The 25930-nt window shown below is 46.1% G+C and overlaps 1 protein-coding gene across 3 annotated transcripts; it reads right to left on the bottom strand.

The window, feature by feature from the left end:
• On the bottom strand, window positions 1–24956 carry LOC147883738 (uncharacterized). 3 transcript variants are annotated; one of them, XM_087398079.1, is made up of 7 exons: window positions 24535–24956; window positions 24047–24340; window positions 2912–2963; window positions 2741–2808; window positions 1526–2429; window positions 834–1372; window positions 1–570 (listed from the first exon to the last, which is right to left on the bottom strand). In XM_087398079.1, exons 2-7 carry the CDS (start codon window positions 24335–24337, stop codon window positions 400–402), a joined length of 2025 nt encoding a protein of 674 aa, XP_087254205.1. In that variant the 5' UTR covers window positions 24338–24340; window positions 24535–24956; the 3' UTR covers window positions 1–399. The 3 variants fall into 3 exon arrangements, with proteins under 3 accessions (XP_087254205.1, XP_087254206.1, XP_087254207.1); XM_087398080.1 differs by having other exon boundaries at window positions 24762–24956; XM_087398081.1 differs by lacking the exons at window positions 2741–2808; window positions 2912–2963.
• Window positions 24957–25930: the final 974 nt, after the last annotated feature.

Genomic DNA, 25930 nt, shown 5'->3' with positions numbered 1-25930 from the left:
ATTCCCAACATACTTAGTATGCCTCACAGGTCTAACTACCAGCTTTTGCTGATATTTATCCCCTGGTGTGGCGGATTCATATTTTCTCCAAGAGATGATGCCCATACAAAAGGATACTTGCATCCTTGTTGCTACAAAATTGACTGCCCTGAGGGCATTTCCTTTTATCATAGCCACCTGGATGCAGCTTTCATGTTTCCTCAAGGTTCAAGCATCCCGTCTCTCTCCTTTTCCAGCTTGCAAAGGAGTGTAGCACCCAAGTAAAACCAAGCCCAATTTTATCATAGCCAAGACTACTGTCCCAGCCAAGTGACAGAAACTTAACATGCTCTGAGATTGAAGGGAACACGAGCAGGCCGGCATACATCAGACTGTAAAGCTACTTTATGTATAATATTTTCACGTGGCTACCATGGATGCAGTGGCTGGTACACGACAGTTATCAGGAAAGATGCTGCCTTTCTGGCGTGGATGTGATCCAACGCTGTCCTTCAGCTTTTCTAAAGTTGCAGCAACTGACCTGGTCTCCTCTCTTAAACGCTCCAGCGTCTTCAGCAGTTGCTCTGATTTCTGGTAAGACATTTAAAGCTGACTTCAGACCAATGTTCATTGATTGAAGTCATCCTACACATGAATACACGTGTTGTATCTTTAAGCAATGTGTTAAAGAGGCAAACTTATCATGAATATAAAAATCAACCAAGTTGCATGGATTTTGGCATCAAATGGGCAGCATCCAGCATACGGAGGCCAGAATGCAGGCAGTTTTCATTGCTGAATATTTAACTTATGTTGAAAAACAACAAAAAAAAAGGAATCGTCTCACAACTTGCCTTCTTTTGACTCTGTATTATGTTTTCCGCGTTTATATTTTCTTTCCAGGTGTTCAAATTCTCTTTCCCACCTCCATAACCATTATGTTGCACTTTGGAAACCTTCCCAGAAACACTTCCCTCAGATAAAACTCTGTTACCAGTGTCTTTTTCTACCCATGCTGCAGACCTCAATGACAACTTTGACTCCTGGATAGAGCTCTTAAGATGCGGAACAGCTGAAAAATTTGTTGTGATACTCTGCTTTGCAGCTGAATGTTCCACGAGATCTTTACCAATCTCATCTGACTGAGTTGAATTCTCTTGCTGCCATAGACTTTCACAAAAGACGTTTCCAGATGCATGTGTGTCCAAGACAGGAGCAGGCTGTGAGAAATTCTCTTTAGTTTCTCTCTGAGATGTAAATATATCTTTGGGCTTTCTTACAGATAACAGACAAGTCCCAGACATCTTCATAGACGATTCGCATTTCACATTGGAAAGCTTCGTTGTGTGTTCCTTGTCTGATCCTGTACACTTTGCCAAAAATGGACTCTGATCTGCAAAATTTAAACATCATCAGTATCAGTGATTGCCCAGATTCCTTTTGATCTTTCAGGACATTGATGAGAATCTAAGTTTACATAATTAATAAACTGCTTATGCTGCTGCAATAACAAGTGACTGAGAACCTCATTGAGGTGACTCCATACCTGTGGTAGCAATTGATCTCTGATTGTTCTCTGGAAGGAAGTCACTAAGCCCAGCAAGGAAATCATCTATCACCCTCAATTCATTATCAAGCTTGTCTCTAGAATCACCTGTAGCTCTAAAATCACTTACTCCAGAAGGTCCATGGCACTTTTGCAAGAATTCAGTGTAAGCTCCATCTTCTTCATCTAAATTAGACTTCTTCCTTTTTTCTTGTTTAGCATAGGCTTCCAAATGTTCCCCCCTCCTCGCAGTGCTAGAATTTCCTCCTATTTCTTCTCGTAAAATTCCCAACAATCCATCAAGGCTTTGCAGAAGTTGAGGTGTTTCTTTCTGCATTTGTTTTTTGCTTCGAAGTTGTTCAAGCAAGTCTTTTGCCACAACTGAGAAACTTCCCTCATCCATAATAGAGAGCCTTGGATAAGCTGAGCTTTGAAAGTTACCATCTGCCTCTTTTCCATTTTCATTTCTAGCTTTATTACATCGGCGAAGGTGCCCTTGTAATTCAGTCTTATCATCCTCTTTTTCAAAACTAGATAAGGATGTCTTCTTACCATACTTCATAGCTTGATATTTGCCCCTTACTGTTCCCACTTCTTCATTCCACCTTGACCTTCTCTCTCTCAGAATCTGAGCCAATGCATCCACCTTTGCCTGAGACCGCTCTCGAAAGATCTTGAGTTTTTCATGCTCCATATTCCATTCAGCACTATGAAAATTGCTGCCAAAGTAACATCTCTGGGAGTTGATCTGATTTTTCCCTTTCAAACACTCTCTGTAGCTTTCCATGAAATCCCGATTGTCTATTGGTGACTCAGAAACTGAGGAGCACCTTTTGCAGCGTCTTTTCAATCTCTCCAGATCAAAGACAGTACGCTTACTTTTTTCTGAAAGGTGGGCATAGGCCTGCACGATAAAGGCAGCATTCATGTGAAGCAATCAATCTCAAAGGTTCAAAAAGTAGGTTAACTGCTTTTACCAAGAGGACTGCCATAGAGAACGTTTGGAAACAGTGAACACCCAAAGAGTAAAAGCAGTCATGATGCAATCTAACAAAAAGAACAACTTCAAGAAGCAACCAGACTAAGAGACCTCAAAGAGCATAAAGGAAGTCATCGTGCACTAAAAAACACCACCAAATCCACAATCACAAGAAATCTTTCATAAAAAGCAGCTGTTATGCTTAAAATCATAAAAGTGAGGATCCACATGCATGCCTCAGAAACAAGTTTGAATGCCTCCTCAGCCCGAGCATGTTTGTTTTTGTCTGGATGAAGTAGTAATGCTGCACACAACCAACATAATGGTATAAATACAAGATTGGCCCAGGAAAACACACACATTCATACATGAACATATAGCTTATGAAAACAAGTAACAGTGCATACCAAGTTGTCGATATCTCTTCTTTATAGTACTGAGATCGGCTTTCTCACTTACCTGCCAGTGCAAACAGACATGAAAATTGAAAATTAAGCCAAGCAAGGTCTGAAAGCAATACATATGCTGAAATTTGACTAGGGTAAATGCAAAGACAAACCAATGCCAATGTGAAGAAATAAAAGAGGCTGACAGAGCAGCCCTTCGTGTTCACACTTGGGTCTGCAAGCCACCCGCCTACACCATCCAAAAGCCACACAGCCCAGCACAGACCAGTGTGCCAAAAGGGAGCTCGAGGAGAAAGTGAACCTTCACTGCGAACTGTGGCTGCTTGCAATGTAGGCAAACTACAACACCTTGAGCTTGAACGTGAAAGTGAGCAAGCTCTAGCACCACCATTACATGGACATCATACGGACAGAAAAGGATGAGAGAAAATCCGGTAAATGGGATTATTGAAGCTCCCAAGATGTTGGCATTCGGGTGAGGCCAGCAAAGGGCAAAATGGGGCAAAATGCTCCTCTCTCTCTCTCTCTCTCTCTCTCTCTCTCTCTCTCTCGCACGCGTCACCCCTCCTGCTCCGTCCGTCACCCTCCTGCTCTGTCTGTCACCCCCTACACCGCCCTTCACCACTGCTGCTCCGTCGTCACCCCTCCTCCTGCTCCGTCGTCACCTCTCCATCACTCAGTCACCCCTCAGCCTCCCTCTCCGTCACCCCTCAGCCCTCCTTCCGTCATACCACCCTGCCCACCCCCTAGCCTGTCGTGACGCCCCTCAGACCCCCCCACGCCACACCTCAGCCCATCCTCGCTACCCCTCAGCTCACCTACCATGCAGAGGGCTGTGCTGTGCTGTCGCGGGCCTCCTGAACACTATTGCGGGGCCATCTGGAGCCCACAAGGCTGCTGCTACTGCGCCATACTGCCTCGAAGGGCCTCCAGGCCCTTGCACCTCTGCACCACCAAGCACAGCCCGTAACGGGCTCTCATAGGCCCGCCCTGGGTGTCCTAGCCCCCGTCTCCCCTCCTGGCGCACAGACACCTGCAAAAACAGGTCCCCCAATCTATCTCCACTGGCCTCCAAAGGTCATGAATCTTTGAGGCCTCCAAAGGCCATGAATCTGCAGCGGCATTCTCGCAGGAGCAACTTGGACTGCTGGTGCTCAGGGGGCTGTCTAAGCCCTCACACATCCATTGATGCCCGTGGACCAGTAAACCTGCAGTTTTGAATTAAAAAGAAGGGGAAAAAAAGGTGCCAAATCAATCAAATGGGGACAGTAGGCAGTCCATCAGATCAGAAAACAAGGGGCGAGAAAGAGAGCAAATACAGTGTTATTTGGGCCAAAGTGGATAAAATAGAGGACAACAACATTAAAGCATGCATATCCTCAGTCAAGGAGGTGTGCAAAATGCAGGATGCTGAGCTAGAAGGCTTACAAAAGAAAATGGGAGAGAACAAGGACGATGTGCTCTCAAATATACATACTCAACTACAAGAGGACATGAGAAAATGGCAAACTGAAATGCAAATGAAATGCGCCAAAGAAATCACCCGCATGCTGAATGAGAAAACTAACTCCCTTGCCTCGCAAATCAAGACACTAGAAGACCAAATTGTCATCCTGAAAGAGGAGAATGAGAAGTAGAAAGCAGGCTCACACTAGGAGGAAGGGGAGATTCAACCACCTATAAAGGAAGAGCTGATTCTTCTTGAAGAACAGATTGAACAGTTTAAGGATGCCAAGGGGACCTCGGAAGAGGGATGCAAGCTCATTGATGAGCTGAAATATGAGAATGAACAGCTTAAGAGGGAAATGTCCGCGCTACGGGTCACCATGCAAGGGAAACATGCTGAGTTCACACAGCAAATCACAAAAGGAAAGGCGGACATGCTTGCATGGAAGGATGTACTTAAAAAGGGCACAGTAGCTCCTAAAAAAGAGCTCATATCCGAGACTCTAGAGGAGGAAAAAAGATGCAGCAGCAAAGCCATGAATGTTTTGGTAAGAGGCCTAATAGTGGGTGACACCCCTATGTCAGATGCCAAGGCGCTGTTTGAGAAAATGGGCCTGGAGGGTAGGTAAAGCTGATGTGCCAGCTAGGCCCATGGTGATAAAGATGCAGACAGTTATTGACAGATCCACCCTCATGGATATGAGAGCTGCACTGAAGGGCACCAGAATCTTTTTAGATGATGACCTCACACACCTACAACAAGAGCATAGGAGGGCGGGAATGGTGCGAGTTATGGCAGCAAGGCAAGAAGGGAAGTGGGCAGCTTACAAGGACGGGAAGGTGATTATTCGAGAGAGGGCAGAAAATGCAGAAAATGGAGAGAGAGAAGGGAGAGCAGAAAACAGCACATGACGGTGTCTGCCTCCTAAGGTGAGAGCACAAAACATGCTGAAAATGGCAGTATGAAACTGTAATGGCACTCTCTGGTCTAACCCGGGGGGGCTTCTTGGAGACCTACATTGATAGAGACCTGATTTTTTATACTGAGACACATGAGAAAGAAAGAAAGAAATTTTATTAGAGTCTTCGGAAGACCGATGGGTCTATGAGACTGAAAGAAAACCTAATACAAATCACAGCAAGGGTGGAGCTACTAAAACGAGCATCATCACCCGTGTTGAATCCTAAGTCTGATCATAATCAAATACATCTAGGTGTGACAATGAAAAGAAAAAAGATTGGAGCGGAACGGAATCCTCCGTATGTCATGTCGCCCTGGCTGGTGCATAGCCGGTGATGGGACGCTAGCGTCCGTCAAGAGGTGCCGTGCGTCTCGGTCTCCTGGAGGAGGCTCGACACAAGACCAGAGCCACCGTGACTCCCGTGGGACGTATCCCGGGTCTAAACGATGAAGGGAGGTCCCCCAGAGTGATCTGTGTGTCCCCTCGATGTCTCGTGTGTCGTGCTGCGGTCGTTGGGAGGTGTCTGATGGTGTGGCCAAGCCCCGTCACCTGAGTAAGTACTCTCTGTGTCGGACCCCCTCGTGAATGAAGGCCGTGAGGCATCTGTGACCTAGGTAGGCGAGGAATCTGGAAAGGAGCCCGGAGCTGTCTTTAAAGAGACAGTGGTAGCAACCTCGGATCTCGTAGTACACTGGGCACCTGAAAATAAAATGCTCCTCCGACTCAACCTCCTGACAATCACACAATATGCATATGCGATGCTCCCTAGGGATCCCCTCTGCTCTGCCGCTCTCTATGCGGAGGCGGTGTGATGATACCCGAAACTATCCGATGGAGATCCGTAGTGAGTGAGGCATATGAAGCTCAATGTACCCCGGTGGTGTGATGAATCCCTCCTCTGAAATACGAAGACAGTAATCTCTGTAGAAACTCAACTTCACTAGAAGCTCCCTCGCCTCCAACCGGGTCCTAAAGGTGTGTAGCTGGCAGCTACAAGAGATCCTCTCGAATGACCTAGTTGGTGTGTGGCCCGATCAGGATGGTGGGTGGGAGTACCGGAGGGGCATCTAAACTGTACTGAAAAGGAGGTATCCTATCGATGTGAAACCCTAGTCTCACAAACCATCTGTGAGTCCGTGCATACCAGCATCGCTCGTCTCCCTCTACTGCCAACCTCATGGAAGAATCGAGAGCCAACCATGGCAACCTCTGTCTCCCTAATGTGCAGTCCCCATATGATCTAACCCGGTGTAGATATGTGATGGTCTGAAAGGCTGCATCTAGCTGGAGTGGAGAAGCACCAAACTCGGCCTGAATGATGTGATGTGATACAGATGGTTTCCCCCGGATCATCCGTGAGAGCATGAGAATCTGCAGGCGCTCCACCCGTGTCCACTCTATGTCTGACATGTCAGGTCCCCAACAAGGACTGCCATACATACCGGCTAGTCGGACCAAGGAGTCGAAGAGAAGAGCCTTGGTCCGAGGGTCCTGGAAGTGGGAGTGGAAGCATTGTCTCTCTAGCCGAGCCACTGAGGCGTATCCCCTACTCAGTCTGGCCTGCATCGCTGGTCTCATCGTGAAGATCGGGCCAGAGAAGATGACCCCCAAGTAACTGTATGAGGATACAATCTCAACTGGTGACCCACCGAAAGTGAACTGCTTTCATTGCATGTTTGCTCGAGAGGTGTTAAAGATCATGACCTTGTTCTTGCCAAGGTTGACCTCCAAATCATGGGATAAACAAAAAGCCTGCTGTGCATCCAGGTTGTGCATCCAGGTGTCGCTGGAGCCCCTCCGGTGTGAACGACAAGAGTGCCACGTCATCTGCATAAAGAAGAATCCTGATGATGAATTTGGCAAGTGAGCAACCGCCGGTCCCTCCGGAAGTCCCCCCGAAAGTCTCAAGCTCATCAATATAGAGGCCAAACAGGGTTGGTGATAAGGGATAACCCTGTTCGACCCCTATGGTACTCAAGATCTCATCTGTCCAACCTACGCCTATCCGAACTCGGCCTGAGACTCTCTCATAAAGTGCCATGACTGCCCAGATGATCTCCTAATCAAATCCCAGTGTCTATAGGCGTGTGATGAGACGAGCTCGAGGTACTATGTCAAAGGCTTTGCGGGAATCCACAAAGCAGCAATATACCCTCTCCTTCCGTGATCTTACCTCCTCAACGACACTCTTGAGTGTGAGTATGTGATCCATAGTCCCATGGTCTCGCCTGAAACCGGCCTGACCCTCTGCTCTGAGCCCTCTCATCTTTGCGAACAGGCTGACCGACGCATCGAATACTGCTGCATAGATCTTGGACATCACATGTCCAATCATGATAGTCCTGTAGTTACTCGGGTCCATGGGATCCCCTGCCTTGTGGATGGGGGTGATGGTGTTGAGTGTCCAAGTGCAGGGGAAGCCAAGGCAAACAGCGTCATTGAATAGCTTTGCTAGGATCGGGGATAAACTCAGTGCATAGCCCCTCATGATCCTTAGCTCAGCCATTGTGCAGTTTCAATGAGAGAGGGCTGCCTACAGTGACAGGGTATGCTTGGGAGTCAGCACACAGGAAAGAAATGAGAGGGGACAGCAGAACTACAGCTTCTGGCGGAGTGGCAGCCCTCTTCAAACTACACCTGAGACTGCTCATATCTGTAATACAGAGAGAGGAACATGCACAACACATGTGGATATGGCTCCATTTTTGAGACACAACCTCTTTTCATTGCAGTGTGCTACTTTCCCCCAGATACCTCTTCCTATGCGTACGAGGTTACCACAGAGGGTCATAGCCAATATGAGACGATCTTCGATGACATCAAGGAGTTCTCCCAGCAAGGAGACATCCTCCTCCTCGGTGACTTCAATGCACGCACACGCAGAAGTGGCAAGCAAGTGGATCTACTAGATTTTGCATCTAACTCCCTTATTGTACCAGAGTTGGACCCAGCAAAGTTTGGCATAGTGAGGCACTCAGCAGATACATCACATGTGACAGGATATGGGCGTCATATTTGCTTGAGATGGGAGCTGTCCATGACCTGATTATATATAATGGCCTCGAGAGGTGGCCCTCATCTGGAGGCCTCACATGTTTTCCACATGGCGGAGGGTCAAGCACAGTGGACTACCTGATAGGCCCACTAGCTTTTATTTTACGGATACTCGATCTCTCTGTGCCCGCCCCCCCTCTTGGTGCTAACCATACATACTTGGCCTTCGGCATCTCGATCACCATGCTAGTTGTTGAGAGATCTCCTCCTACACCTACTCGTGTCCAGATCCACTTTGAATGCACGCTCGACCCCGTCTATGTGAGCCACCTGACCTCTGAGCTCCCAGCCCTACTTAGACATGACATGGACCCCACCCATGCCTCAGATACCTTGGTGACAGGCTGCAGCGATCCGATCTTTCCCCACGACTCAGTCCTCGAAAGTCCCAAATGGGAAGATGCCGCAGAACTCTTGGTTTGATGAGGAGTGCAAAGAGACGAGAGCTCACCTCATACGTGAGCGAGTTTTGGGACACATGACACCACTCAAGGCAGAGCAGGTCTCACGTCGTATGACGCGACGGAAGAAGCGGGCTTTTCTCACACGCAGGATGGATGAGGTGATCAGATCCTTTCAAGGAGGTGATCCCACTATCGACTAGGGGCTCCTCATAGAAGGAAAGACGCCTATTCCTATCACAGAACCAGGTGTCTAGCACAATATGCTCTTTATGATGTCCAAGGCCAGGCACTCCCAAATATGTCAGACATACCCAGGCCCACCACATGTCATCTGTTCACTACAAAGAACATACGCAAGGCGCTCCTGCGACTCCATAACTGGAGATCACCGGATCATGAGGGGCTACACATTGAGCACTTTGCACATGGGCAGGAGGTCCTAGCCCTAGTCCTAGCACAGATGTTCAACCATGCCGTATGCCATGGATTCCCATCTACTTGGAGCACCACCACCATTGTACCGATACATAAGGCAGGGGACCCCATGGATACTGGGAATTACCGCATTCTCATGATTGGCCACACTGTGGCTAAGATTTAAGGATCGGTATTGGAGAGGACGATCAGTAGCCATACAGAGGATCATGGACAGCGAGCCCTTGGGCACGCAGGCTTTCGGAGACAGCACTCCACACGGGATCATATTTTTACCCTGAGAGCCATCATCAAGGAAGCGAAGTCGAGGCACCAGAAGGTTTACACTTGCTTCGTGGACTTTCGAAGGCTTTCGACACAATCCCTCGCTCTCGCCTGATCAGGCGACTACAGAAGCTGCATCTCCCAGAGGTCATGATCTAGGGAGTGATGAGTCTATATGAGTCCCTCAAAAGGCGAGTCCGTGCTCCTGGGGGGCTATCAGATTGGGTTGAAAGCACCATAGGGTGAGGCGAGGGCGCCCCCTCTCACCAACTCTCTTCGGGCTATACATTGATGAGATCACATCCTTTGTTGATCGCCTAGGAGGAGAGGGCTCCCTATTGGCTGATCTGATGGTACAGATACTACTATACGCACATGGCATAGTCCTCATTTCATCCTCAGTCGAGGGACTGCAGAAACACTTGGAGGCCTTGGAGATGTTCTGCAGAGAGAGGGACCTAATAGTCAATCTTGGGAAAACCAAGATTATGATCTTCAACACATCCCAAGCAGTGCTTCATCAACATCGACGCCGACATAGTTTCACTTACCGAGAGGAGCCAGTGGAGATACGGCAGTCCTCTACACATACCTAGGGGCAGTATTCACGGGACCAGGCTTCACGATGACCCATGCTGCCAGAGCACAACTCACACGTGGGAAGGGTGCCCTGGCCCGATTACAGAGACAGTGCTTCCAGGCGCATTTCCAAGATCCACCGACGAAGAGCTGGCTCTTTGACACTCTCGTAAGACCGACTGCCATGTATGCAGCACCTTTTTGGGAGAGTGACCTTTCAACTACTAACTGGAAGGGATTTGAGAGGCTACAGGTGATCATGGGATCTAGGATGATTCAGAGTAAGCCTTCAGTTCCCCATCAGATCATCCAGACAAAGTTCGCCATGACACCACTCTAGGTGGATGCCCTCTTCCAAACCATGATCTTTCTCCACAGAGTTTGGGCCCTACCTCACTGGAGATTACCGAGATTGGCACTGGAGTCATCCCGGCGACTTGCAGAGAGGCTTTGATACAGCATGGTATGCGCGGGTGTCCACATGGTTTGATAGCCAGGGTATCCAAATGGATAGGCTCCCCCCCTTTCAGTACAGTATGGATGCACCACCGGAGCTCCTTCCACATGATGAGATTAACCGTATCATACGATTAGACCTTCTCAGCTCGGGCTTGGGGGGGGGGGGGGGGATCAAGAGTTCCCCACCAAGATCCAGTTCTACCATGACCACTTTCTGAGGATACCAGAACATGGCTTCATCATCCAACCCCAGTACCTCAAGGATAGGGGAGTCTCACACGCCTTGCGGATTGCTATCGGACAGAGATGAGTCTCGTCCCACCAGTTGCAGATTGAGGCCGAGAGAGCGGCTGGCATACCTAGAGAGCAGCGGGTTTGTAGACTATGCACGATGGGGGAGGTCGAGACAGAGTAAGCTAAGCAAGGCGGAGGCTGAAAATGCCATCTCAACCCTCAAAGTGAGCTAATAAAAAACCAAGGCAGAGACTCGGAGAAGAAAGGAGATCCTCTCCAAACTCTGAAAAAAGTAACTCTCCTAGCAGTGGCTGCTCTGGAGGATCCCTGTATGCTCGCCCATATGGCCATCAGAGTGTGTACTGTGTCAGTCCAAATACTGGCCATAGCCTGGGAAGGGTGAACCTGGATACCCTCCATCGCCTCTGTACACCTGGCTCTCCAAATATGCCAAGCTGCAATGCTAGCCAGAATCTCCCAAGACGTGTCTACTAGCTCTGGAGTGAAGGGAACATCTTGGAGGGAATAAGACTCCACTGAGTGTCGCCGTACAATGACATCTGGATCTACATCCCTGTATGCTCGCCCATATGGCCATCAGAGTGTGTACTGTGTCAGTCCAAATACTGGCCATAGCCTGGGAAGGGTGAACCTGGATACCCTCCATCGCCTCTGTACACCTGGCTCTCCAAATATGCCAAGCTGCAATGCTAGCCATAATCTCCCAAGACGTGTCTACTAGCTCTGGAGTGAAGGGAACATCTTGGAGGGAATAAGACTCCACTGAGTGTCGCCGTACAATGACATCTGGATCTACATCCCTGTATGCTCGCCCATATGGCCATCAGAGTGTGTACTGTGTCAGTCCAAATACTGGCCATAGCCTGGGAAGGGTGAACCTGGATACCCTCCATCGCCTCTGTACACCTGGCTCTCCAAATATGCCAAGCTGCAATGCTAGCCAGAATCTCCCAAGACGTGTCTACTAGCTCTGGAGTGAAGGGAACATCTTGGAGGGAATAAGACTCCACTGAGTGTCGCCGTACAATGACATCTGGATCTAGATCATGTCCCTCGAAAAACACCTAAGGACCAGTAAGAGATAACCAAGCCACTGAACCCTAGATCATATAGAAAGGTGATGTATGAAAGATACTGAAAATCCTAGCAACACCTTTTCAGATCGTCCTCGCCTGTCTGCACTCCCAAAGGCAATGCTGTACTGACTCAAGTGCAATGTGACAAGACGAGGACGAGTAGGGTCAGCCCCGAACCTGGATCTCCACAAGTTCACTACAATCCCTCCATGAATAGAAAGCCAAAAGAAAAGAGTGATCTTTCTATTCCAAAGGGATTTCCAGAGCCTACACCGGAAGTTTTTCTGCACAACTGTGGAAATCTGAAAACTATCCCAATGGAGCGCTCTGGAGGTGGTTGCGGTTTTAGCAGCAAGGAGGCCTGGAAATAGTGAACCTTGTGCCTCACCATTGGCTGCAAAACTATTGCTCTCAACGTACCCAAACCCATCTCAACAATGGATCGGTTTTTTCAGCCACCCCGTTCTGTTGGGAAGTACGTGATGTGGTGAGTTGCCTCTTTATCCTATGTTTCTTGCACAAGCAATGCATTCCTTGAATTCGTTGAAGGCTTGAGACTTCTTCCAAATCCAGAAGACCCAAATCACCCTGCTGAAATCATCAATGAATGTGAGGAAGTAGGCAGACCCTAATAATGACTTTGTAGGCGTGCGCCCACAAATGTCTGAATGAACCAACTCTAATAGTTTAGTGGCCTCCGTCGGGAAAACAGTTCTGGTGTTGCTTGCCTTCTATGCAAGCATTGCAGATCTCTTGACTGAAAGAGAGTTGTGGAAGCCCATCCACCATTTTTGGCCTTCTTCATCGCGTCAAGCATACTAATGCTAATATGTCCAAACTACCATGTCAAAGTCTTCATGCATAGCAAAGTCTTCATCAATTGGGGATAGTGAGACAGAACTCCCCGTGCTATCTCCTCCTCCATTGATTTGGATTAAATGATGACTAAGTTTTCATTGAAAACAACCTTCAATCCCATTCTTGCAAGTTGAGACAGAGAAAGCAAGCTTTTGCACAAGTCTGAACAAGAAGTACCTCATGTAACAGCCGCTCCTCACCAACTCCGGTCAAGAAGGGAACACTTCCAATATTGTTGATTGGGCAAATTCTATTGTCTCCAACTGTCTCAACTGATTTACAGTGGACTTTCTTAAAGTTCTTGAAACACTCCTTTGTTTTTGTCATGTGCTAGAAGCAACTTTGTCTGCATCCCAAATCAACCAACAGAGGGTACGCACAGTGGAAGACTGATAGAATAGCCCAAGAGCTCACACGGTGCGTGTGGGGAGTGGAATCACAAACTTCTTAAAGTTATGTGCATCAAATAGATGTGCAGACTCGTCAATAGACAATAATCCAGCCATATGTAGAAGCTACCAAAAGAATATATTTCCGTCCAAAACTATGGACATGATACAGAGAGAGAGAGAGAGAGAGAGAGATCCAAAGTCCAACCAGAGCGTGGTCCTTTGATCTTAGTACCACATACCTCTACTATCTACCGAATATCTCTAGAACTTAAGCCTGCGTGCTCCACCTCGAGCATATGTAGACTTCTCCATCCCAGTGATCTCAGTTTCTTGCCGCCCTAGAAGACAGTCAAGTCCCAGCCCTAGTAGAGCTCAGTCTGCAGCCTCTATTGCACTCTTCTGCCTCCTAGAAGTAGACCTGAAGATGTGTGCACTGCTGCTCCTGCTGGTGTGCTGGATGCTGTGAATGAGACAATAGGCCTCCCTTTTATAGGCCCAAAGGCCTTCTGAAATGACCGACTGGAGCAGGCCTCCTGGCCGACTCAGTCTGTCCCAAAACCGCCCCCACCAAGCCCTATTTATTTGGGATGTGGGCAGCTCTCCTTGGGCTGTGTGCCCTCTGCATTAAAGCGGGAGCCCAGCCCCCTTGTTTTGTGTGCCGGCTGAGTGGCTGGCCCCCTCCACTCCCCCCTATATATACGGCTGTGGGCTTGGCCATATGGCAGACCAGATCTGGCCGACCAGCCAGCTCCATGGCCTTTTATAAGGGCATGGTTCTGCCCTTTTGCAGCCCCTCCCTTTGCTTCTGCCAGGCCCTCCTGTAGGCTTCTTTCCTACCCATAGGCCGGCGCATCCCAGGCGCTCCTGTCCCCTTCCTGCTGCTCCAGATCTGCCTCCTTCCAAACCTTTTCTAAGCTTTGTACCTGGCGCCATCTGTTGCAGTCTTCTTCTTTTGTGAGGTGCTGCCCATGTGGTAGCCCCCTCTCTCTCTCTTCTTTGGGCATCTTTTGCCCTAGGTCTCCCTCCCCCACGCTCTCCTCATTTGGGGGCTTACAGATGGGGAGGTGACCTTTCCAACATCACTTCCATCATTCACAGAAAGTTTTGAACATTCTTCTATGATGACAAACAACTTTTTCATGAGATTGGCACTCTCTGTCTTTGTTTCTAATTTTGTATCCTCCTTTGACTTGCTGGAATCCTTTTCCTTTTTATCAGCCTGACAATCCTTGCCGAAATGCCAAGCTTTTTGTAATAGAAGCACTTTTTCTTCTTCTTGGAATCCCACGTCTTGTTGTCCTTGGAGTCTTCTCCAGGCTTACCTTTTTCAAGCTTGCCTTTGCCTTTGCCTTTCACAAGGAAGGCCTTGTCACTGGCTGTTCAGACTTCTTTCTTCTTACAGAAGCAAATCCACCAACTCTTCAAAAGTGATTGGCCTTGCATGTTGTCCTACAATCTTTCGTTTCGCAATGAAACTTGAGGAAGCATACCTAGAAGGAGATGAGCAATTCGCGAAGACTCTGTTGTCTGACCAACTGCCGCTAGTTGATCACAAACTATCATCATCTTTGTGACATGCTCTTGGACCAAGTGCCCCTCTTTCATCTTCATGTTGTATAACTCTATTTTAAGGTCCAGGATTCGAGCCACGCTTTGAGCTCATACATGTTTTGAAACACTTTCCAAGCTCCAAATGCCTTATCCGCAAGCTGAATGTGCAGAGGACTAAAGTATCAGTAGTGCCAATTACAATGGCCAGGGCTTCTGCATCTCGTAGAACCCAATCGTTCATTGCAACCAGATTGGCAGGTGTTGAATTTCCATCTTCCCAAAATAGATAGTTGTGCGATCCAATTTCCCCGATGCTGGGAATGGGAACTTTCTCGGCAGAGGAGATGAACGGCTAGGGGAATCAATAAAGTGATGACCTTTAGAAAACAATGTGTTGCTGAACCAAAGTCTCCAATGAATGGAACTCCTTCCTTCAAGGCTGAGGGTGTCACGAGAGTTGATGATGAGGCTCTGATACCATGTCAGAACTCAAGATACTTGCTGTAGCACCTATACGCAGTTAAATATTAGAAAACAACTCTCCAATACTCACAAAACACAATACACGTAGTAGAAACACAGATAGTGTACAACTGAATGAGCAGTAGATAAAGAAAAGCAAAGATGCTCCAAATAATACTCAGTAAATTCGTCCAAAAAGTGTGGGGAAGCAGGCTCCTGATGGAGGCCAAAACATGGCGGACTCTACTAGTGCAGATCTGCTTAATCTTTGGAAGATGGTGAAGGTGGCTTGCTTTGCTCCTGCGTGCCTCTGTGAAGGAGGTCTTCAATGCAGTGGAAAGAGTGGGAGCCCTCTTTTGTAGGGCAGGAGAAGGAGCTTGGGGGTGGCAAACCAATCAGCCAACAGCCCAATTGGATCAAAGTTCGAGCAGTGAAACTTTGCCAACCGCCCAGCCTACCAATTTTGACTTTGATTGGTCAACCTTTCACCAACCGAAGAGCCTAACAAGTTTGACCCGTCAACCCTAACCCTAATTTTCCCATGTTATGCTCTAGCCGAGATAGCATGACCTCGGATAGATCGGTGGGCATTTTCTCTTAGATGACCAACTTTTGTAATAATTAATGTGCATAATTAAATGGTCAAGAGAAGTAACTGCCAAGGTCCTAGGTGAGGGCGTAATGGCATTGACTAGATAGTTCTAATAGGGCTAGGGCCTAGGTGCATCTAAATGTGCAAATTGCCAAGGGGCAATTGTTTTAAAAGGAACTCCAAGAGAGGGGTGAAAATGGATGCATCTAAGTAAGGGCCTAAAATGTAGACATGTGGCCAGGAACTATCTAGGGAATTGTGGGTCTCAGGGATAAGGATGAAAAAAAAATAACGAAGAAAGGTACGTAATATGACGAATCTTATCCTGAGAGTTTGGCTGGGTGGAAAAATGAGGTGCCATCGCCCGTGACTGCACTAGCGTAGGAATTGACGATGTGAAGGGTATAACATTTTAAATCAGAGCCGATTAGAGTTCGAGGGATACGTGGATAGTGACGATGATATAGGGATCGTGACCTTCACGAGACAGATGAAAGCAAGAAATAGATCGACGAAAAAAACTGACGGGCTCATCCTCACCTAGACCAAGGCTGTGCGGGAAAGGAAGTCGTTGAGCCTGGAATTTAGAGCGAGGTCAGAGCGCGGTTCCTGAAGGGTATAGATCACGCTTTGTATTGGAGCGATGGGAAAGAACCAGGCGCAGCTTCTAGAATAGACCAGCGTCGAAGGAGATCCAAGATGGCCTATGAAGCGTAGGAACGCGATACGGGATTGAGCGGCGTGCACGATCTACGGCGAATCAGATGAAGACGTGGGATAATCGGTAGCAGGACCTTCTGTAATTCGGAGACATCTGATAAAATCGGAAAGTTCGTAGTACATTTTATTGACGATATCTTGATATTCAGTAAAAGTGTTACTGAGCATTGTGAACACTTAAGGATAGTGTTCAGTACTTTGAGGAAAGCCAGTCTTTATGTGAATAAAAAGAAAACTATACTGTGTATGGTTAGGCTTGAGTACTTAGGGTTCATAATTACTCCACAGGGGGTAGAAATGGATCCGAAGAAAGTGGCTGCGATACTAACTTGGCCAATCCCTCAGAGTCTGACCGCGTTGCGATCATTCTTGGGATTTGTCCAGTTTTATAGAAGGCATATCAAAGGATATTCCGAAATAGTATCGCCATTGACTGATCTGACCTCAGATAAAGTACCTTTTATTTGGGGACAGAATCAACAAGAAAGTTTTAACACCATAAAACAAGCTGTGGTCTCAGGACCGGTGTTAAAAATAGTTGATCCCCAGAAACCGTTGTTCCTAGAAACCGATGCAAGTGGCATTGCGGTAGGAGCAGTCCTCCTTCAAGAGGGAAGGCCAGTAGCCTTTGAAAGCAAGAAGCTTTCTCCCTCTCAAAGGAATTGGCCAACTCATGAATTGGAGTTGTATGCTGTTATCCATGCTTTGAAAACATGGAGGCATTATCTGTATGGTTCAGAGTTTTATGTGGATGTGGATCATGATACTCTGAAACATTTCTGTAAACAGCCTGACTTGAGGGGCCGCCAAGCTAGGTGGGCAGAGCTCATGCAGGAGTTTAATCTAACGATTCGGTACCGAAGAGGAAAAGACAATAAGGTAGCTGATGCGTTGTCTCGCATTATGCACAACCTGAGTTTCACGGTATTAGAGAGTGCTCTAATGACCGAGATCAGAGAAATTCAAAAAGTGGACGAGTTTGTCCAGAGCTTATGGCCTAAGGCTCATGTGTTAAAACCCGGGGAAAATGAAAAGGATGACCTGGCATCCAGAAAAGGCCAAACTTATGCAAGATATACCATAAGGGATGGTATGCTAGTTAGAAATGGCAAGGTTGTAGTACCTGGTCAGAATGATCTCAGGCAGAGAGTCATTCGACAGTGCCATGATAGCCCGTGTGCGGGACATCCAGGTGTCGAGAAGACATATGATCTCGTGAAGCGAGATTTCTTTTGGCCAAAGATGAAAAAACATATTCATGAATATGTGACACGGTGTTTCTCGTGTCAGGTAAGTAAGGCCGAGCGGGTGAAGCCACCCGGACTTTTACAGCCCTTGGAAATACCACTAAGTAAGTGGGAGAGCATTTCCATGGATTTTATTGTAGGACTACCTGCAACACAAGGAGGGTATAATTCTATCCTTGTGGTGGTTGATCGTCTAACCAAGATGGCTCATTTCATTCCGACTAGAGAGTCTATTAGTGCCCCGCAAGTAGCGGAGTTGTTTATTAGACATATATTTCGTCTGCATGGATTGCCTAGATCCATAGTGTCAGACAGAGATGTCAAGTTTACCGGTCACTTTTGGACAGCGGTATTTGAGACACTAAGGACTGAGTTGGGAATGAGTAGTGGGGATCATCCTGAGACGGATGGTCAGACGGAGAGAGTCAACCAGACTTTAGAGGATATGCTGAGGGCATATGTGTCATTGAGGCAACATACATGGGACAAGTGGTTGCCATTGTTGGAGTTTGCCTACAATGATAGGAAACATTCATCTACCGGGTTCAGTCCGTTTGAGCTGAACTATGGTTATAGACCAGCCAATCCGACTATAGTTGGAGTACCTCAGAAAGTGCCTAGTGCCGCGAACTTTGTAGTTCAGATGCGGGAGATGCTAGCACTTGCGAGAGCTAACATCCGCCAGGCTATGGATAGAGCCAAGGTGTATGCGGATGAAAATCGGTCTATAAGAGTATTTGAAGAAGGAGAAAAAGTTTTTCTCAGAATTCCTTCGCACTCGAAGTCGTTGACTTCAGGAGAGTGTGCTAAATTATCACCTCGATACTGTGGGCCGTGGTTAATTCTAAAGAGAATAGGCAGTGTAGCCTATAAATTAGAATTGCCACAGGGGTGTAAGGTGCACCCGGTTTTTCATGTTTCACGTTTAAAGAAATTTTTACATGCTGGTGACTCACTAATCGAAGGTGTGGTTTTGTTTCAGGAGATAGAGGATATTGCAAGGCGCAAACCAACAAGAATCCTGGACCGAGGAACAATGCAGATACGAAATCGGAAGATACCCACGGTGTTGGTTGCATGGCATGGTCAGCCTCTATCGGAAGCTACCTGGGAATCCGTATACCAGTTGCGGAGAGCATTCCCAGATTTCATCATCGAGGACGCTGATGCTTGAAGAGGGAAGGAATGTTATGCTCTAGCCGAGATAGCATGACCTCGGATAGATCGGTGGGCATTTTCTCTTAGATGACCAACTTTTGTAATAATTAATGTGCGTAATTAAATGGTCAAGAGAAGTAACTGCCAAGGTCCTAGGTGAGGGCGTAATGGCATTGACTAGATAGTTCTAATAGGGCTAGGGCCTAGGTGCATCTAAATGTGCAAATTGCCAAGGGGCAATTGTTTTAAAAGGAACTCCAAGAGAGGGGTGAAAATGGATGCATCTAAGTAAGGGCCTAAAATGTAGACATGTGGCCAGGAACTATCTAGGGAATTGTGGGTCTCAGGGATAAGGATGAAAAAAATAATAACGAAGAAAGGTACGTAATATGACGAATCTTATCCTGAGAGTTTGGCTGGGTGGAAAAATGAGGTGCCATCACCCGTGACTGCACTAGCGTAGGAATTGACGATGTGAAGGGTATAACATCCCAAGCTGAGACTGTGGCTTGGGGACCTTACTATAGCTACACGCACCTAACCTAGGACAGATTTGGACCTGTCCCAGGTCACCAAATCAAGCCCGAAACAAACCTCACAAATGGCGAGATTGTCTTCCCTCTAGCTGCCTATATGCAGCTTGTACATGTGTAGCATGCCTCTCACTGAGGCCTGCACTAGTGGCCTATAGGTACTTGCCCACTAACCTGCCAATAATCCTAGATCTACTACGCACTATCCTCATATGGGGCCCACATGTGGGTCAGTGATCCTTAACATTCTAACATCTATGCATGAGTTCTTACTTGGCATGGTTTATACACCACGAAACTATACCAACCTACTATGGTCGTGATGCCTTCCGTAAAAGTAGCCATATCTAACACTTTATAAAAGGTATAGCAACCAACCACATTCCGGTAAAATGTTAGGCGCTAGTCCACAAGGGAGACTCAACATCATATAATTGTAAGACCCATAAGGTTGTGTAGGTCCGTAGGATTTGGTATAATGATTTTACCTACCAGATAACCCTCTGACTTTCAACAGGCCTCAACAAATTGAGATGCTCTACACATCCAAAGGGATTTTGTACCATTTATAGGGCCTACAGTTCCTAGTACCTTCAGAATAGGCATAGAGGGTGAGCCTTAGTTGTCAAGCCATTAATGTTGGATTTTTTACGAAGACATGATGAGCTTGCATAGTCTAAACCTGAGAGTTGGACGTAGTCTCCAGAACTGTTGGAAATAGAGGTTAGAATCACTCACACCTCACACTCCTGATCTAGCTCAAACAACACTAAAAGAGACGGAGAGAGAGAGCAAAATTCTGATATATTCCTCCACAATAGTGGGCTAACAAAAGCTCAAGAGATGAGCGTACAAAACAGCCAACAGATGCTGTCCCAAATCCTGAGCCTACTTTGTAGGAAATCATCTCCCAGTCGTATTGATGCCCTCTCGGCCCTGGTATGTGCCATGTAGCTTGACACTGTCCTAGGGTTCTCCTTTATTTTGTACTTTGTACTTTCATTTGTTAGTAGTTGATGTGAGGTTCTGCTCCACGTTTGTATCTCCTTCCGCTTCCTTAAGCCTACAGTGGTATCTAAGCACATTCATTGCTCTAGGCACCTGCTCCCCTTACTTTGCCTCGACCCCTGCTGCTCTTCAAGTTCACGCCATACATCCCTGTACGTACTCCATCTGCGACAGTAGTCATCCGTAGACGTACAATGTACCTGCGTCAATTGTACCACGGCAGCTCGTACAACCCTACGTACAAATCTGTTGCAAATCTGCATCCCTGCGTGGAAGTGTCATACAGATTCGTGGCTCAGCGTTGGTCATCCATACACGCTTCTAGGGTACACTCCGTATAATAGACGCAATACAACACGTTCACTCTTGCTCGTACAATTTTGTTGCCAAGGTACAGATTTGCATCAACTACTTCACGTTGCCCAGTGCCACACACAAAGGAACAACTCATCGACACTTCTGTTGCCAACAGCATTGTGTCTTCGTTAGTCATCGTTTATGCATGTATGTACACAATGCCGTTAGCAATCGTTAGTTTCAACCATTGCACACAAGCGTGAGTTTCAACCATCTCTGTGCAAGCATCGACACCATCTCTGTGCAAGTCACCATACAACAGCCTGTTGACGATTTCTACATGAAACATGTCGTACAGGTGTTATCCTTGCTTGCAAATCGTCATACTATGCAATCAGCATAGCAACAGTCGTCAAATTTGGGGCTTGCCGGCTTTTGCAGTATTTGCCCTTCGTTGGCTCAATTTCATTCCAAATTTGGGGTTTTTGAGTGCTTTGATGTAATATTGCCAATTTGCAGCAATTTTTGGAGCCTTTCCTCAATTAGCCTTCTTTGGCTGCAATTTGCCCTTTAGAAATTGGGACTTTTTACATTGAGCTTCCATTTTGCAAAGGACAAGGCCTTTGGCGTACTTTTTTCCTCAATTTGAGTGAGAGAGTCTGACATTTGCTATCTCTAGCAGTCAGATTGGTCTATTTAGTCATATACCCATGCTGATTTGCAGGTTCCTCTTCCAGCACAAAATGATCCCAATATTCATGATGCAGCGATTGAAGAAAGAGCTGTCAATAGACAGTTTTGGCAAGTTCCCAGATGGCTTCTTGACACATTGAGGGGCAGCAAACAAGATCAACCTCTTGCTGCCCAGACAAGATCAAGGAATAGACAGATGCATGGTCACTTTCTTGATTTTGCACTCCTTGCTACAGCTTGCAATGAAGAGCCTTTGTGCCATAAAGATGCTTTTGATAGCAAAGAGTGGAGGGATGCAATGAGAGCTGAGCTAAAATCTATTGCCAAAAATGACACATGGGAATTAGTAGATCTACCTCCTGGCAAGCATGCCATTGGTACCCGGTGGATCTACAAATTAAAAAGGAAATTTGATTGCAGCATAGATCGACATAAAGCCCATCTTGTTGCAAGAGGGTATGCCCAACAACAAGGCATTGACTTTGAGGAGACCTTTGCTCCCACTTCCAGGATTAATACTATCAGATGTGTCATTGCCATTGCAGCCAATCAACATTGGCAAGTGCACCAACTTGACATCAAGATTGCCTTTCTTCATGGGGATCTGCAGGAAGAAGTTTATGTGACACAACCTCCTGGTTTTGAGGTTGTTGGCTCTGAAAACAAGGTATGCCGGCTGAGAAAAGCCCTTTATGGCTTGAAGTAGGCCCCCACGGCATGGTATGCTAAAATTCATGCACACTTACTATCCCTTGGTTTTCATAATAGCCCAACAGAGCCCACTCTTTATGTCCGTGGGATTTTTTAGTGCTGATTTTATATGTGGATGACATGCTGATCACTGACCCTGATACTCAGCATATTGCAGCTTTCAAGGCTGGTTTGCAGCAAGCTTTTGAAATGTCTAACATGGGACAGCTGCACTATTATTTGGGCATTCAGTTTGCTCATGTTGAGGGGGGTATTATGATGTCACAGTCCAAGTATATTGGACAGCTCCTTGATCGTTTTCAGTTTGAGGATTGCAAGCCAATCTCTACTCTAGTGGACCCTGGCTTAAAATTTTCAGCTCATGATGGGAGCCCACCATGTGATATCACTCTTACCAACAGGCTGTTGAATGTCTCATTTACTTGTGCCACACCAAACCTGACTTACAGTATCCAATATCCCAGCTCAGCAGGTTCATGCACATACCCAATTCACAGCATTGGCAGGCAGTGAAGAGAGTCTTCAGAATCTCAGAGGCACTCAAGATTTAGCCTTCTTCTATGGTGATCAGGGTTCACTTACCATGCATGCTTTTTTATACAAACAAGAATTGTAAGATTTACTCACCGAAATGTCACATCTGAAGTGTTCAATCGACATTGGATCTAAACAATCCTTGTCGTTCACCACCCTTTTCAGCAAGCATACATTGCTAAGTGTTAGCTACATTGCTTTGGCTGTTGGCATGGTAGAAGGACTTAAGATTGGTAAAGACCCCAACTCTAAAAAATAAGATGAATAGCATAAGCAACATATTCATACTGTAAGTTGTCAATGATGGGCAGCCTAACAAGCATTGTGTAAGATGTTGTACATCTGCACCTACAGCTGCACATGCGCTGCTCAATTTAGTGAGCAATGGTAGAGAAGAAAGAAATTATGTTTTGTAATCCAGTTGTATTTCAGTAAGGGCAGATTTCAACCTTGGAGCTGCTTGGATCAGTCCTTATGAAAGAAAGAGCCCAAGACTTTTCGTCAGTTGATGCTATATTTTGCTTAATGGAAATGACCAAGGTTGCAGGTCTCTTTAAAACGGTTTACTAAAGCAAAGACACTGTACATACCGTCTTCATCTTTTCCTGTATTCATTCAATTTAGTGAGCAATGGTAGAGAAGAAAGGGATTATGTTTTGTAATCCAGTTGTATTTTGAATTTTCAGTAAGGGCAGATTTCAACCTTGGAGCTGCTTGGATCAGTCCTTATGAAAGAAAGAGCGCAAGACTTTTCGTCAGTTGATGCTATATTTTGCTTAATGGAAATGACCAAGGTTGCAGGTCTCTTTAAAACGGTTTACTAAAGCAATAACTGCTCTTGCATGAAAGGTCATGCAATGAATACAGGAAAAGATGAAGACGGTATGTACGGTGTCTTTTGGATCAACCTTTTTAGGCTTTCCTTGTGCCTACATTCCCATGGGCTGTTGCAAAGATAGTGGGCTGACACATGTAGGCATCTTGAATTGCAAAGCTGTTTACATGATCAATGCTTCACTTAAAATAACAACTGTTTGCAGCAACAAGTTTGGCACCGTTTCTTGTGCTACATGGAAAATTGGAACGGCTTGTAATTCTCTTAGACATAAATAAAATCTGTACACGCTTCCTGTCTGTAATGATTCCATTTGGGACATTTAAAACATCGAGAATATTTGGATACATTTAGCCCGTGGGAAATTTGCCATGGACAAACAATGCTATATGTCCTGGTTCTGCTCCGCCACGCATCACAACTTACAACTTTTATACTCTTTCAGCATTTAGAATGAAGAAGGGGACAAACAACAATATAAGGATTACTTCGGATTCAACAAACATTGTTTAAGAAGAGAAACTTGTAAGAAGGCAAATTCTATGGGCCAGTCTGCGGGAGGATGAAGAAAGAGTGGAACGTGAAATTTACAAGCGAGTCAAGAAATTACTTTCAGAATTTGGTACCATTCTGGACTCTTCTGCTGCGCTGGGTTCAGTGAACAAGCACAAGGGTTCCAACTTGCCATATAACAAACTTCAGCGACAGCTACGATCTCAGGAAGGCCTTTAGCGTTTGGATAAAGCCTTTCAGCCTTTTGCACCAGCGATAAAGCCTTCGCAAAATTCCCCTTGTTCAAGTAGTTGCATGCTCTTTCCACAATCCATTTTGCGTCGTCCTCATCCCCAGCTGCTTTAAACTCCAAAGACAAATCTTCTTTGGATTTACGCAACTTTCCCATTGGCTGCCAAAAATAGAAATGCTAACATTCAGCAGAACGCGAGGTTCACATGCGTTGAGAAAATTATTTTAACCTTGATATCAAAATTTCCATGTCATTCGCGGGGCCTGTCGCAGACTCCGAGGATCAAAGGACATTAAGGGTATCAAAAGCTCAAGAAATTTACAGACAGCGTCGCAGAAGTTTCCAGCAATAACCTGGAACGAGGAGAGGGAATGCGTTCGCAAATTCCGCAAAGTAACGACAGTGACAGGAATCACATTCGCCTTGCTACTGAAACAGATATGTCGCCTTCGAGAACAAAGGTTCGATCGCGGGACAGGGAATCGCAATAACGAACTTGCGCAGACGTTCTGCCTACTCAGCTAAGCGGGCATCATTTGTTGTACAGGATATGCTAGGAGTTACGGGTACACGTAGTTACATTATGCGCAACAATATCCGATCCTCCCACTGATCATGCTCCCTTCGGTCTTTGCTGTGCGGTTACTGCTGCAAAAGGTGGCTCTTATGGAATCAGCAACTTAAGTTGCAGCAGAGAGCTGAGGCACTGTGAGAGTGTTTCCGTTAAGGAACGGCACTTCCACAAAAAAAGGAGCGACGGAGTACCCGTTAAATCTACCCCCCCTTCACGGTAACAAGGGCTTTTCAAACTTCAAAACGTCCCACACTCCAAGTGTCACAGCCCCGGGGGGGGGGCCGCGCAACTCTTCAAGCCGATAGGGCCAAAAAGGGTGAGTGAATGGGTGCACGAGTTCAACGAAAAAGAATACTAGGCAATCTTTCCATCATGAAGCAAGTAACTACTAACACGAAATTGAAGCTGAATCCTACTATTTTATCAATTGTTTAAGGAACTAGGTTGCACTAGGTAGCCTTTCCGTCATGGCTCTAACTCCAAATTGGTCCTGAATCCTCACTATTATCCAATTGGAGTTTTAGTAGCAAGGTAGTGAGCTTTGTCCAACAATTACTCAATCAAGTGATAACAAGAAAGAAAACATGCAATTATCTCCCTCCTTATATAATAAATTTGCGGGAAGAATGAATAAAAAAGTATGCTTTTGGATCAAATTTGGAAGGAGTATTTTAGTCCCTTAGATCAATCTAAAATCAAGGGCCTAAAATTGTACATGTGGCTTAAGGAGACCTCACAAAAGTTTGCTTTTCTAGAAAGCACGTTTCAATCCCTTGGATCGTCATAAAGATCAACGCCTATAATCACGACACATGGCTTGGGTCCATTAGGACCCGATCCTCCCTGCAAATGTCAGAGGTGTTGATTTATTATTAATTTTGTGATGTCCATATTTTGGAAGCTAAAGTCCAACAAATACATGAATAAGGCGATACAATAATTGATCCTCATTGCAGTTTTTTCAATATTGTCACATGGACTACAACCATATCAATAAAGGTGTAGGCATCCTTCAATCTTGCATCCATCTTGGATTTCCTTACTCCCTCACATCAATAACATGCATTAAACGAGAGCAATGTTGTAAGAATTCAAATTGAAAACAATAAATTTTGAATGGATCAGTAATTAAAAATATTTATATTATAATATAATATATATAATTATGATAACCA

This window comes from Dipteris shenzhenensis, chromosome 27 (genome assembly GCF_047967505.1).
Source record: "Dipteris shenzhenensis isolate YYH24624 ecotype China chromosome 27, Dip_SZ_1.0, whole genome shotgun sequence".
NCBI classification, from domain to species: domain Eukaryota; kingdom Viridiplantae; phylum Streptophyta; class Polypodiopsida; order Gleicheniales; family Dipteridaceae; genus Dipteris; species Dipteris shenzhenensis.
The sequence above is the reverse complement of the archived record's forward strand: the minus strand, read 5'-3'. Positions and strand labels throughout refer to the sequence as shown.